Source organism: Dipodomys spectabilis, unplaced genomic scaffold, assembly GCF_019054845.1.
Source record: "Dipodomys spectabilis isolate Male_0828 unplaced genomic scaffold, ASM1905484v1 ptg000080l, whole genome shotgun sequence".
NCBI classification, from domain to species: domain Eukaryota; kingdom Metazoa; phylum Chordata; class Mammalia; order Rodentia; family Heteromyidae; genus Dipodomys; species Dipodomys spectabilis.
Window position 1 is genome coordinate 3512796 of NW_024870757.1, and position 13636 is coordinate 3526431.

Here is a 13636-nt window from a genome sequence, read left to right on the forward strand (position 1 = left end):
AGAATAGCACTCTACTACTTGAGCCACAGCGCCACTTCTGGCCTTTTCTGCTTATGTGGTGCTGAGGAATCGAACCCAGGGCTTCATGCATGGAAGGCAAGCACTCTACCACTGAGCCACTAAGCCACCTTCCCAGCCCCCGCAAAAGAAGCCTTTTGAGGAAAACTTATATGAGCCGGTGCCGCTCATCCCACGGGAGCTCTGACTTTAACCCGTGCGGCGAACAGACAGCCAGGGTGCGGGGGTCACCGGCCATCGGCAGGAGGGGGCGCGGAGGTCACCGGCCGTCGGCGGGAGGCGCTCGGGGTCTCGAGCAGCCAACGCTTCTGCTTGACGGCCACAGACGCGGAGCAGCGTCGAGCCTCCGGAGGCTGCGGGTCCATGGCGAGGGCGCGGACCCGGCAGGGGCCGGCAAAACCGCCCGCCGGCGAGCACGCCTCGCCATCCCAATGCTACCCGACCGCCCGGCCCGGCCCGGCCCGGCCTCGGGGCTCCCGCCGATGACTTCTGGGGTGGCGTAAGCGTCCAGGCCACACATCACACGCCACACGTTTATTTAGGTAAATATAAGACATATGCACGCAGGTAAAAAGGCCAGTCCTCCCCGCCCTGCGCTCAAGGACGTCCACGAGCGCGCCTGGTGCCCGCGGCTCACCCGTGCTCCCCTGCTCCGCAGAACCCAGAGCAGCCCTCGTCCGTCACAGACCGAGTGAGAGGAAGCGACACCACCGCGCCTCGGGCTCCAACCTCACCCAGCGGCCGGCCCGCCCCGCCCGTCGCGTGCGCGTGCGCGCTCTGTCCCAGAGCCCCGCCTCAGGCCCGCCCCGCCTCAGGCCCGCTTTGCTGCGTGCGCACTCTGGTGGCGGGCCAGGGACGAACTGCGGCTGTAGGCCTTGCCACAGGTGCCGCACGCGTAGGGCTTCTCCGCCGAGTGGCTCCGCTGGTGGCGGATGAGGTCGGAGCCGCTGCTGAAGGCCTTCCCGCACTCGCGGCACGCGTAGGGCCGCTCGCCGGTGTGGCTGCGCTCGTGCAGGACGAGGGAGGTGCGCTGGCCGAAGGCCTTCCCGCACTCCGGGCACGCATAGGGCCGCTCCCCGGTATGGATGCGCTCGTGCTGCGCCAGGTGCGCGCGCTGGCCAAAGGCCTTGCCGCAGCTCGCGCACACGTAGGGCCTGTCCTCCGTGTGGGTCCGCCGGTGGCGGGAGAGGGAGATGCGGTGGCTGAACGCCTTCCCGCACTGCTCACACTGGTATGGCTTCTCCCCGGTGTGGATCCGCTGGTGCTCCACGAGGAAGGCCTGGCGCCCAAACGCCTTGCAGCACTTAGTGCACTTGAAGGGCTTCTCCTCCGAGTGGACGTTCCGGTGGATCTTCAGGTTCGCGGGTCTGGAGAACACCTTCCCGCAGTCCTTACATTCTAGGCGCTTCCTGGTCTCACCGTGGGCCCCGGGGTGCGGCGCCCAGGCAGCGACTCCCGCACTCCTATCCCTGTCTCGCCCCCCTGCGGCGTGCACCCTCGCGAGGGCCGGGGACCGCCCGGGGCCAGTCCTGCGCGGGCCCCACATGCGCGGCCTTCCAGAGGCATGCGCTCTCTGGTGGAGCACCAGGGCCGAGATGCCCCCGAAAAGCCGCCCACACCTCCCGCACGCGAAGGGATTCTCTGAGATGCGCGGGCTGCCAGGCCCCTCGGCAGGGGTCCGCGCGCGTACCCTTCGCAGGCCCAGGGGCGCGGTCCGGTGGAGGAGGGCACGGAGCGGTGGGCGCGAGGGGGCCGCCCCCCGGTGGCCTCTCGCGTGCAGGAGAAGGGTGGTTCTCCGGGTGAAGCGTGCCCCGCAGGTGTCACACCGCCAGCCAGGTTGCCCACGGTGGCACCCGCGGTGGAGCAGCAGGGAAACGAGCCGGCTGAAGCCCCTCCCGCAGGCCCCGCACCGAAGAGGGCCCCAATGCCCCGGCACGCCTTTCCCTGCGGGCCACGGCCGGGGCTTCCCTGCGGGCAGGCAGTGGCTGGCGTGCTGACTCCTGGTGGGCTCTGGTGGCCGTGGTGGCGGCAGCAGGGAGCCCAGCTTCCCGCGGAGGCAGCGCCTGTCCGGTGGTAACTTCCTCCTCACGCATTGAGACCCTGAGTCTGAAAAACACCAAGAAGTTCAGGGTTTGTCCCCCGCGCGGGGAGAGCGTAGCTGAGTGCTGGGAATGGTGGGTGGCCAGAGGATGGAGGAGGACGCGGGGCAAAGCCCTGACCTCAACGGACGTGCGGGCCAAAACGCTGTGTGCAACAACTTAAAAAAGAAACATAGGGCTGGGAAGGTGGCTCAGTGGTAGAGTGCTTGCCTTGCATGTATGAGGCCCTAGGTTCGATTCCTCAGCACCACATAAACAGAAAAAAAAAAGCCGGAAGTGGCGCTGCTCAAGAGGTAGAGCGCTGGCCTTGAGCTGAATCGCTGAGGGACAGCGCCCAGGCCCAGAGTTCAAGCCCACAACCGGATCCCCCCCCCCCCCCAAAAAGAAACATAACCAAGAAAAAGCACAGTCATCATCACTGCTACTCAAGAACAGTGCCACTGGGGCGGGGACTCTCAGTGCATTATGGTGGCTCTAATGTAAAAGGCTTTGCACAAGTATTTAATAACTGGAATTGAAGAGGTCGTGCAGCTCGAAGTCGTTTGTATTTAGAATAAAGAATAAATCTTATACATTATATCACCATAAAGTCCATAGATTATCACTTGTTATATATGTGATACAAAACGTGCACAGAAGGCAAATGTAGAGAGATGAGCAGTTCCTGGGCCTCCAGGTGGGAATAGGGGTTAATCATGCATGAGCACCAGGACTCCGACTGGGGCAATAAAACCATCCCAGCAAAAACACTGGTCTCACTAGCACACATCCATCATCCCAGCAAGTATGCAGGGCCTAAAGCAGGTGGATCACAGACCACAAACACCCTGGGGCAGGGCGGGCTGGACTGACTGGAAACCCAATCCTGAAAATATAGGCCTGGATCTGTGGTGGTATGGTGAGTGCAGGCTGAGTTCAAACCCTGGAAGGGGGGTGGGGGGGCCTATGGGAGACCAGGGAGCATGAGCATCTGGACAGAGAAGGCTGGCTCTTCAAAGCTGGCTCTGCCACAACCCCGTAGTCCCATGGCACCCAGTGGGGCCTCACGGAAGGAATCAGCACCCTAATAAAAGGCCCCACAGGACCGGGGCACTGGTGGCTCATGCCTGTAATCCTAGCTACTCAAGAGGCTGAGATCTGAGGATCACGATTCAAAGTGAGACTCTTATCTCCAATAAAAACCACTAGAAAACTGGAAGTGGCCCTGGGGCTCAAGTGGTAGAGCACTGGCCTTGAGCTGAAGAACGCAGGGACAGCACCCAGGCCCAGAATTCAAGCCCCATGACTGACCAAAAAAAAAAAAAAAAAAAGGCCCCACAGGCTGCTCGCCCCTCCCGAGACCCAGGAAGGGCTATGTCAACCCGTCCGTGGGGCTGGCCCATCTCTGAGAGGTGTGAAGTGAACTTCTGTGCATGGCTGCAGCCCCAAGGACTAGACTCACCAGGGCCCCGGCAGCGTTTCGGCTCCACCATCCAGGGTGCCTTTCCCATCTCCAGTAAGGTGATCACATTTGGCCTCCGACAGCACAGACCTGCATGAAGCACAACACCAAAGCCCAGGCTGACTGTGACTACGTGCCTCAGAAGCTGAGACAAGCTCGTGTCACCAGGACACACCATGGGCATGAGAGGAGCCCACATGCCCTGGAGGGCAGCTGAGGTGACACTGTGTATGACAAACCAACATGCCACATCCTGGACCCTCCCAAGTGCTGCCTGTGTGCCCGCAAGGACTCACAGCCGGGTGAACACTGGGTTCTACCCCCGCCCCCAGCACAGTGGGGGACTCGGGTTGGCCAAGCTCACCATCTCCAAATCCCAAGCTCCCAGGCAGTGTTGCATGGGCTATGAAGGCCCTGCAGTACCCCCGCACCCACCCACAGGCTGCTTCATCCCCTGCTCCCCAGAACTGGTCTCATTTCTGCCTCAGAGGTATAAACAAGGCAGGCAGTCCACTCCATCCCCCACCTCCCACCCCCATCCCCCACTCCACCCCATCTCCCACCCACTCCACCCCTACCCCCCAGCCCCTCAGCCCCCCCACTCCCACCCCTACTTCTCTAATCCCCATCCCAAACTGCAGACTCAGACTTTTGGCCCTTTCTCTACATCCTAACAACACCAACCCATCCCTCTCCTAGCTGCCCCTAGGTGCCACCTGTCACACTGGTACCCACAATTCTCCCTTAAACACTACCTTTTCAATCCTCTCAAAACTTGGGTGTCCTCAAAAAAATTACATATTTTCCATATTCTCACTCATACACCCGAGACATGTGCACAAATGTCTACACAAAGTGTGAGTGTTCACAGCAGCAGTTCCTAAGAATGGAAAACCAATGTCCGTCAATTAATGAAAGAGTAAACGAGGGCAGTTATATGCACACATGGAATAGTACTCAGCGATGAAGAGGAATGAAGTACTAGTATGTGCTATGACATGAATGAACCTCAAACACATGCTTGAGCACAAGAAGCCCCCTGTGTATGAATCCCTAGTATGCAAATCCAGAGGGTGAACGAAAGAGGCCTAGTGGACCTGATGTGGGTGAGGCACAGGGGAAATGAAGATGGCTGACAATGGCACGGGGTCTTCTGGGCTCTGAGGCGGATGGTGGGGCAAAGGACACAGAGGAGGACACTCAGCCATGTTCTTTTTGTGGACGACTTGTCCAGTGTGTCAAAGGCAGACACACTGGACAAAGGTATGAACCATTAAAAAGAAAGGCATACTGGAGTGGCTTCCACTCCCTTGATGGTGGGAGTGGACAGGGAGAAGGGCCTTACCCAGAGAGACCAGGTTCTGGAAGTTCTCCAACATGACGTCTTCGTACAGATCCTTCTGTGTGGGGCTCAGCCACTCCCACTCCTCCCGGGAGAAGTGAACGGCCAAGTCTCCAAACGTCACAGGCGCCTGAAACGCACAATCACAGGTCCACTCACCATGGGCAATGCCTCCCGCCTGGAGAAGGTGACACAGGAGACCCATGTGACAGGCAAGGGCAGTGCATTCACCTGTAACATGTGTGACAGGGCTGTTCTGAAACATAAAGCTGTTCTGAAGCATAAAACCAGAGCAAGCTGGATCTCCGGTATTTCCTGAGCACCTGACTGGAGGGGCTTGTGCCAATGGGAGTCACAGCAACAATGCAGAAGGGACAAGGGCCCAGGGGGTGAGGGGACTTACTTCAGGCCATAGCTGCTTACCAGAGGAGTGAGCCCAGCCTGGCAGCCTGGCTCCCAGCAGGCCCTGCAGAGGGCCCAGGAGTGTCACATTTGGCATGGGCATGCCTCACGGGTGTCACTGAGGCAACACCCCAGCTGACCCTCATGTAACAAGACTTTAAAATAGGGACCACCAAGATGGGTGCTAGTTGCTCACGCCTGTAATCCTAGCTACTCAGGAGGCTGAGATCTGAGGATCATGGTTCAAAGCCAGCCCGGGCAGGAAAGTCCATGAGAAGCTTATCTCCAACTGACCACCAGAAAACCAGAAGTGGTGCTGTGGCTCAAAGTGGTAGGGGGCTAACCTTGAGCAGAAAAGCCATGAGTTCAAGCCCTATGACCAAAAAAAAAAAAAAAAAAAAATCAACAACATAAGGACCACACGGAGGTCTTGGGCTGGCTGGCTTGGCTGTTGTCTCTGTCCTGAAGATGGAGATGTGAGACCAAAATGAGTAACTGGCAAACCTGGAAGAACACCTACTCCCACACAAGACGTGAGCCAGCCATGCCTTGACTCTGGCTCTAGGAGACCCATGCTGAGGACCCAGTTAAGCCACTCGGGGCCTGATGTACGGCAGCCCGTCTGGGTACAGGACAAAAGGTGTGCTGTTCTAAGCTGACCAGTTGTGGAGGACTTACTGTGGCAGGAAGAAGGAATTAAAAGCACAACTCTCTAGGGGAAGCGCGTCCCAGGGGTTTCTATGACAATTGTTTGATGATCTCCAGGGGGTGGAACATGCTGGAATAGCAAGCTAGTGCACTTCATGGCTTGGCCTCTGTGGCTTTGGTCTCCCATGGGCAGGAAGTTTCTGGAAGCAGAGCAAATGGGCCCCACTGTATGAGAACGGGATGTTCCCAAAGCCAGGGGAATGGCCACCCACCTTGGATCGGGACTTCCTGCGCATGACAGCCATCCTGTCCTCCTGACGCTCCACTCAGGGGGACGGAGCACGGGCAGGCCGGGCTGGAGAAAAGAACATCATGAGAGCAGCTGGCCTTGGGAGGGGTCCCCAAGGCCCCTTGGGAAGGGTGCCCAAGGAAGTCAGGGCATCTGGAGCACCTGCCTGGCAGGACGGGAAGGAGCCCAGCCAGTACCACCCTGCAAAGGCTGTGGCAAGCATCTGGCAGGGGACAGAAATGGTGCTATCCAAGTGGGGGCTAGGGAAGGCAGTGAGTTCACAGCAGGAATGTACCTGCTCCCCGCCATCCAGGCAGGAGAAACAGGCCACATGGGGCTGAGATAGCTTGGGTTATGACTAAGAAGGAAAACAAGGACCAGCCTGGGGGCTGGGGAACTGGGTGGAGGTTGGGGAAGGCTTCTCTTTCCAATGAGGTCTGACTGTTGTGAGAGCATAAACCACAAGAACGTGGGAAGGAGAGGGTGTCAGGTAGATACAGCAGGTGCAAAGGATCTGGGTAGGTTTGGACTTGCTATGCAAAGAGGAGCTTCAATCTGGTCCAAAGAGTGATGATATATTTCTGGGGGAAGGAGTAGGCAGATGGGTGCCTGGCCCAACTTTAAATTAAACAAGTTGGAAGGGGGGAGGCAAGGTGAAGCAGAGGTCACCAGACAGTAACTCAACAATGCAGAAGACATGTGGGCAGTGTGGACTGGGTGGGAGGATGGAGGCAAGATGCTTAATCCACTCCTAAGATTACAGGTGTGAGCCACTGGTGGTAGCTACGCTTGGCTGCTTGCAGGTCAGAGCAGTGCTTAAGAAATAGTGATCACCTAATCACAGCCAGACACCAACTGCTCACGCCTGTCATTCCAGTTACTCAAGAGGCTGAGATTGGAAACCATCCTGGGCAGGAAAGTCCATGAGACTCTGATCTCCAATAAACCACTCAGAAAACCAGAAGTGGCGCTGTGGCTTTAGTGGTAGGGCACTAGCTTTGAGCACAAAGAGGCTCCAAGACTTGGGCAGGCAAAAAGGAAGGGAGAGAGGGAGGAAGGAAGGGTAATCACCAAACAACAGTAAGGTGAATTACCAGGAGGATTCACGGGTGTTGAAGGCTCACGCGAGCAGTCTGGCACCAAGGAATCTGGCGATCTGTCGGGCCACAAAGGGACAGCAGCGCAGTCACCTTCCATTGCTGGCTCTGGCCAGGGGCTTGGTCCACAGTCAGCTTCTGCGGCAGGGGACCTGACGGGAAGGTTCAGGGGGACCCTGAGGGCCGCTGGAGGAGGAGCAGGGCAAGCTGAGGGTGCATGCGCGGGTACTGCTCCGGCTAGCAGGCAGGGTGACCGAACAGGCGGGCGGGTAGTCGAGGGGTGCTGCAATCCGCACCCCCAGGGCGCCCCGCTAGAAGGGCACGACCCGGGGTTAGAGGCCAGGCCAGGCTGGGCCCCTTTCCTGCTCAGGCACACTACGCATCCAGGTGAGGCAGGAGCTTGGCTGGGGGTCTGGGATGGACACCCCAGCTCCAGGACCCCCTGCCCGCGGGTCTCCGACGCTCAGGCTTTCCGGGGGCGGGGGGAGGGGGGCGTCTGCTGTCCTCTCTTCCGGATGACGTCGGTCAGCGATGACGTCTCACGGGTGACGTCTTACCGTCCCGCCGACCCCCCCCCAGCCCCTCCCCGGAGCAGGTGCGGACCACTTCACCTCCCGTCCACCTGAGCAGCTCCGGCCACAGAAAATCTGGAGCCGCAGCCCCGCACCGCCTTCCGGGCCGGCCAGCCTGCACAGGGCCCCGGACGCGAGCCGCGGGCGGCCTGACGGGCGTCACTGTGCCCACGCACCGACCACCTAACCAACCCGGGGCCCGCCGGCCCCGCGTAGCCACGCGCCCCCTGTCCCCGTCACCTGCGTCCCCGCGAGGCAGATCCACGCAACACCTCCGGCCGCAGCTGCGCCACCACCCGGCCTCCACAGTGCAACCCACGACCCCCGCGCCTGCGCACTGGTCTCCGAGACCCCGGAGCTCCGCGAGGGCCACGCCCCTCATACGCAATACGTCACGTAGGCAGGCACGGTCCCGCCCCCAGGGCTTTCCCGGAAGCGCAAGGTCACGCCACCCACCCACCCACAGCACGCTCACCCAATCGGAGCCTGAGCCCCCGCACGAGGCCCCGCACGCCCCTGCGCCCGCCCGCGCACAAGGGCCTCGCGCCGTTATTCGGCCTGGCTGCCGACAGCCCGGACGCGCTCCCGCGCGAAGGCGCCTTCCCGGGCGGTTCGGCCGGAGGCAGACCCGGAGCCGCAGCCTTCGGCAACCATGCGGCATGTTCCCGTCCGAAGGGCCCGCGACCGGGGCTCTGTGGAGTTTGACTGGCTCGTGGCGCGTGTGGGCGGAGCGAACTCGGCCTACCACTCCCAGCAGCCAGCGCGACCCGAGCCGCCACGCCCCTAACCGGAAGCGAAGGGGTGTGAGGGCCTTGGCTAGGATCTGCCTGACCACCTAGGGGCCGTTCTTTGCCCAAGACCCTTTGTGTGTGGTGTGTGTGGTGTGTATGGGGTGGGGTAGGGTGGGTGTGGGAGTGGTCTGGGGTGGGTGTGATGTGTGGCCTGATGGGTGTGGTCTGGGTAGGTGTGGCTTGGTGTGTGTGGTGTGATGGGTGGCTTGGTGGGGGTGATCTGGGGTGGGTGGTGTGGGGTTTGATCTCAGGCCAGTGCTCTCCACTGAAGCCAGGCCCCCAGCCCTCTTGCCCTTTAGATGACTTGGCCTGGCCTTCACCCTCCATCCTCCCATCTCTGCTTCCTGACCGTCTGGGATTACAAGGCATGAACCACAATGCCTAACCTGACCCATGAGCTTTCTAAGGCAAGACACTGAGGCATTTACCACAGGGTGGGCACCCAGGTGCCCGGGGAGGAGAGGGTGTGCAACCAGAGTCTCTAGGGAAGGGGGGGGGGGTGGGTAAGAGCTGCACACACACAGGAAAGCACACCAGTTCATTTTGGGCTCAGGCCTGTGTGGCCTGTGGAACTGGAACCCAGGAGTCTGGGTGTGCAGGCCCCGTGGTATTCCTGTCTGGAGTTGAAGGAAGGAAGAACCCCAGGGGCTCAGAGTTATGGCTGCTTCTACACTTTCATTTGTTTAATAATGTCGGGCACTGGTGGCTCACACCTGCAATCCCAGCTACTCCAAGGCTGACATCGGAGGATGCTGGTTCAAAGCCAGCCCAGGCAGAAAAGTCCGTAAGACTCTAATCTCCAGTTAACCACCAAAAAGCTGGAAGTGGAATTGTGGCTTAAGCAGTGGAGCACTCACTTTGAGTGGAAAAAAAGTTCAGTGACAGCACCCACACTCTGAGTTCAAGCCTCAGGACCAACACACACACACTGCAGGGCTGAAGAGCTGAGATGGCCCACTCCAGGACAGCCAGGTCTCTACTTTTATGTCCTCAGTGCTGGCCCCCAACATCGACGCCAGAGAATAGAGACAGACCTGGCTGAGCTCCGACTTCCCACATGTGAGGCGCACACATTCCAGAGCTGCTGGCCCTGCCACCAGGGCGGGACGGCGTCCAGCACTTGGCAACCCTGCCACTCTGCTGAATAGAAAGACCAGGCACTCGGGCATTCATGGAGCATGAATTTAATGTCAGCAGCAGAGCGGGATGGAGATGGGGTGGGGGGGAAGAGATGATTATGAGGACAGATGGCTTCTCCCTGCCCGCCATGCAGGAGGTAGGACGGGGGGCAGGTCATGCTCCCTGTCACCCTCCACTCAGGGCCACAGCTCTCTGGGGACACGGGAAGGTGGGGGTCCTCAGAAAGCACAGCAGGGGTCACGTCTGAGGGAGGAAAGAACAGAAAGAAATGTGTGTGCATTTCTTCACATTATGCATTCTCCAACTCCTTGCCCGCCCACCCCTGGAGCCCACATTCACCCCCACCTCTCGTCCCACACACACCAGTCTCAGCATCTTGTTCAAGGTGTGATGCCTCAGTTCCGCCCCCCCCCCCCTCCACTAGAGGAAGCTACTCTCCACTTCAACCGGGTGCTCTGTGTACGTGAGCCCTGGGGTGGCGGGGCAGTCTTTCTGGTTCATTGCAGATAAGAAAGTCTTGGACTTTCCTGCTAGCTGGCTTTGAACCATCATCCTCAGATCTCAGCCTCCTGAGTAGCTAGGATGACAGACCTGAGCCACCGGCACCTGGCAACCCCCACATTTGTTGCTCAGGACAGGAAGCAGCTTGAAGTTTACAGTGATAAACTCGCAGTATTGGGAGTGGACCGCCCCATGGGGCCACAGGCGGGAAGCCTGGCCCTTCCGCTGCACCATACCTGAAGTCCAGCTCTAGGCTACAATAGTGGCAGTAGCACTGGGAGGACAAGAGGAAGACACAGTGAGCTTCCTTTCCCCCATTGTCCCCCATCTTCCTCCTTCCCCCTGCCCTCCTCCCTGCTGTGGAATACTGTCTAACTGCCCTGTCCTACCTCAGCCACCCCGGTCTATGCCCACCTCTCATTTTCAGGTTCTCTGTCCCCATAAGTGGCTTCTGTGACACCTGTGTGTTCGTGCAGTATGTGTGTGTGCATGGGCAGGTCCTGGGGCTTGAACTCAGGGCCTGGGCACTATCCCTGAGCTTTTTTGCCCTGAAGGCCAGCACTCTACCACTTGAGCCACAGCGCCACTTCCAGTTTTCTGGTGGTTTATTGGAGATAAGAGTCTCACAGGGGCTGGGAAGGTGGCTCAGTGGTAGAGTGCTTGCCTTGAATGCATGAGGCCCTGGGTTCAATTCCTCAGCACCACATAAACAGAAAAAGCCGGAAGTGGCGCTGTGGCTCAAGTGGTAGAATGCTCGCCTTGAGCTGAAGAGCTGGGGACAGCACCCAGGCCCAGAGTTAGGACCCATGACAGAAAAAAAAAAAAAGAGTCTCACAGATTTTCCTGCCCAGGCTGGCTTCAAACCTCGATTCTCAGATCTCAGCCTCTTGGGTAGCGAGGATGACAGGCGTGAGCCAGTGATGTCCAGCCTGTGACTCCTTCCTCTCTCTAACTCCCCTCCGCCCAGCATCCATGGTGTCCTGGCTTAGAGGCCTTACCCAGTCCCCTCTGTTGTAGGACACGAAGATGAAGGTGACCATCATGTAGGCACACCTCAGGAAGTTCCACCCAGGCCGCCTCCGGCTGGATCTCAGGGGCTGGATGGTGGCTGGCACAATCCTCACTGGATGCACTGGGTTCTCTGGATTTGCTGGGTACACTGGGTTTGCTGGGTACACTGGGTTCGCTGGGTACACTGGGTTCGCTGGGTACACTGGGTTTGCTGGGTACACTGGGTTCACTGGGTACACTGGGTTCACTGGATTCACTGAATTTATTGGGTTCGCTGGGTTCACTGGATCTGCTGGGTTCACTGGGTCTACTGGGTGTGCTGGGTTTGCTGGGTCCTCTGGGTTCACTGGATTTGCTGGGGACAAGTGAAGGAGTGAGGCCTGGCTCATCCGCTCCTCCTGGAAGCCAGCCCTTCCTGCCTGTGCCCACTGTCTGCACTGGCGGCCCCATGCTCAGCCGCACCAGCCCGGCCCAGACAAGCAAACCTCTCCTCTCGCCACTGGCATCACCATCACCTTATTTTAAACTGCGGGGCCACTACCACCACCCAGCCTTCTTTTCATCATCTGTTTTAAAAGAAAACTCGAAACTCATGGGCAGACATATCAGTTTACACATAAAATCCCAGGTCAAAATCACGCTGCCAGTGTGAACGTAAACTCAGGAGAGACGAAGACATGTTCTCGGTAGGAATTTAGGAAGCCATGTTCTCCCTTCCAGCAGAGACTTCCAGTGTTTGGAATACTTTGGTAAGTTTAGAAACTTACTCGCATGTAAGCATTTGTGTTGTTGACATGGGTATGAATCTGTTTTGGGCAGTACTGGGATTTGAACTCAGAGCTTTGTGTGGCCAGGTAGGTACTCAACCACTGAGCCACACACCTGGCCTCTCGTGTTTGTGTGTGTGTGTGTGTGTGTGTGTGTGTGTGTGTGTGCACGTGTGTGTGTCTGTCTGTCTCATGCCTTTACCCACTTTGGTCTCAACTATATTCTCTGTCCTGGTAGCTGGAAATACAGGTTGTCAGAAACGGAATTCTTAATTTCTGTTTTCTATTTTCAATTCTAGAGTTATTAATGTTTGTAATTTATAAAACTAGTGAGACCCACTGATGTGTTCCCTCGCCCCCTCTGTTCTTTCCTTTCTCCTTCCTTCCTTCCATCCTTCCATTCTTCCTGGCCAAATTAGAACTCAGGGCCTCATGCTTTCAGGCAGGTGCTTTACCACTGAGCCACGCACCAGCCCTGTGTGCCCTGTGTGCCGTCTCTCCTGAGCTGCCCCCATCACCTGAATCACAGGGAGCCTTGTTTGTGTGGTTTTCTTTCAAACACTCCACCGGAAAGAAGGGCACAGGTCAATGTGAGCCCCTGGATGAGCTGCTGGTGTAGGCGGAGCTCCTGGCTCATCGTGTGGGGGGGGGCGGGTAACTGGGGGGAAGGCATACTGGGGATTGTGGCTCCTACCGGAGGACACTGGGATGGGGACCTTGACACCCAGCCTCTTCCTCAATGTGTCCACTCCCCACCCCCCACGCAAAGGCTGTCACCAGCCCTCACCTTCTTCCTTGCAGTCCTTGCTTGTCTCTTCTGAGAAGGAAGAGGAGGAGGAAGGAGCGGGGAAGAGGAAGACAAAGAAAAGACAAAAATCACCTGTACAGCGTGGAGTGGATGCTTCCCAACCACTGGGGTGGCTGGCATTTCCTCTCAGGGCCCTTGCACAAGCCTTCCCATCCCAGGCCACACATGTGTCCGCCCCTCCTGCAACCCCCTTTCCTGTCCCCGACACCAGGCAAGCCTGGTGAGCTGGCAAAGCATCCCAGCACCCCCCTCCCACCTGCACAGGAGATGCGTGTGCACAGCCACGTACCACTCACCACCTGAAGGCTCAGCAAACCTGCAATGGAGAAGGGCCAGGAGCAGTCACACACGGGTGGTCCCAACCTGCAGCCCTGAAGCCTGGCCCCCTCCTATCCCAGCCAGTCCTGGCCCTGTAACGCTAGCCACTGGCTGCACCCCGCCCCCCCCCCCCCGCAGACCAAGAGTGTGTGCAAAGGGTAGAGGCCCCCCCCCCACATCTAGCCAGGGAGGGGACTGCCAGGGGAGGGGCACCGGACCCCCAGGCAGGGTGTTAGGAACTCACCTAGAATCTCTGGTTCATCCAGAAGGAAGGCAGCCCATGCCAGGTCAGAGAGAGGAGGCCGAGACACAGAGGCCAGGTAGGACATGGGGTGGCGAGAGAGGGGGTTCCTAAGCACAAAGCCCAGGCACGAAGCGTAGGCCTGGGGTGC

The 13636-nt window shown here is 58.7% G+C and overlaps 1 protein-coding gene and 1 long non-coding RNA gene across 5 annotated transcripts; both read right to left on the reverse strand.

Annotated features, from left to right (window-relative positions):
- Positions 1 to 537: 537 nt before the first annotated feature.
- Znf667 (zinc finger protein 667) lies at positions 538 to 8249 on the reverse strand. Of its 4 annotated transcripts, none has more exons than XM_042683136.1 (6): positions 8149 to 8249; positions 7334 to 7395; positions 6223 to 6305; positions 4904 to 5030; positions 3559 to 3648; positions 538 to 2124 (listed from the first exon to the last, which is right to left on the reverse strand). In XM_042683136.1, exons 3-6 carry the CDS (start codon positions 6253 to 6255, stop codon positions 830 to 832), a joined length of 1545 nt encoding a protein of 514 aa, XP_042539070.1. In that variant the 5' UTR covers positions 6256 to 6305; positions 7334 to 7395; positions 8149 to 8249; the 3' UTR covers positions 538 to 829. The 4 variants fall into 4 exon arrangements, with proteins under 4 accessions (XP_042539070.1, XP_042539068.1, XP_042539072.1 ...); XM_042683134.1 differs by having other exon boundaries at positions 7334 to 7488; XM_042683138.1 differs by lacking the exons at positions 6223 to 6305; positions 7334 to 7395; positions 8149 to 8249 and adding exons at positions 4314 to 4438; positions 5981 to 6203.
- Positions 8250 to 10054: 1805 nt separating this feature from the next.
- LOC122110564 lies at positions 10055 to 11482 on the reverse strand. Its single transcript, XR_006147899.1, has 3 exons — positions 11339 to 11482; positions 10577 to 10614; positions 10055 to 10082 (listed from the first exon to the last, which is right to left on the reverse strand). It is a non-coding gene; the product is annotated as an uncharacterized LOC122110564 (long non-coding RNA).
- Between the last annotated feature and the right edge of the window lie 2154 nt (positions 11483 to 13636).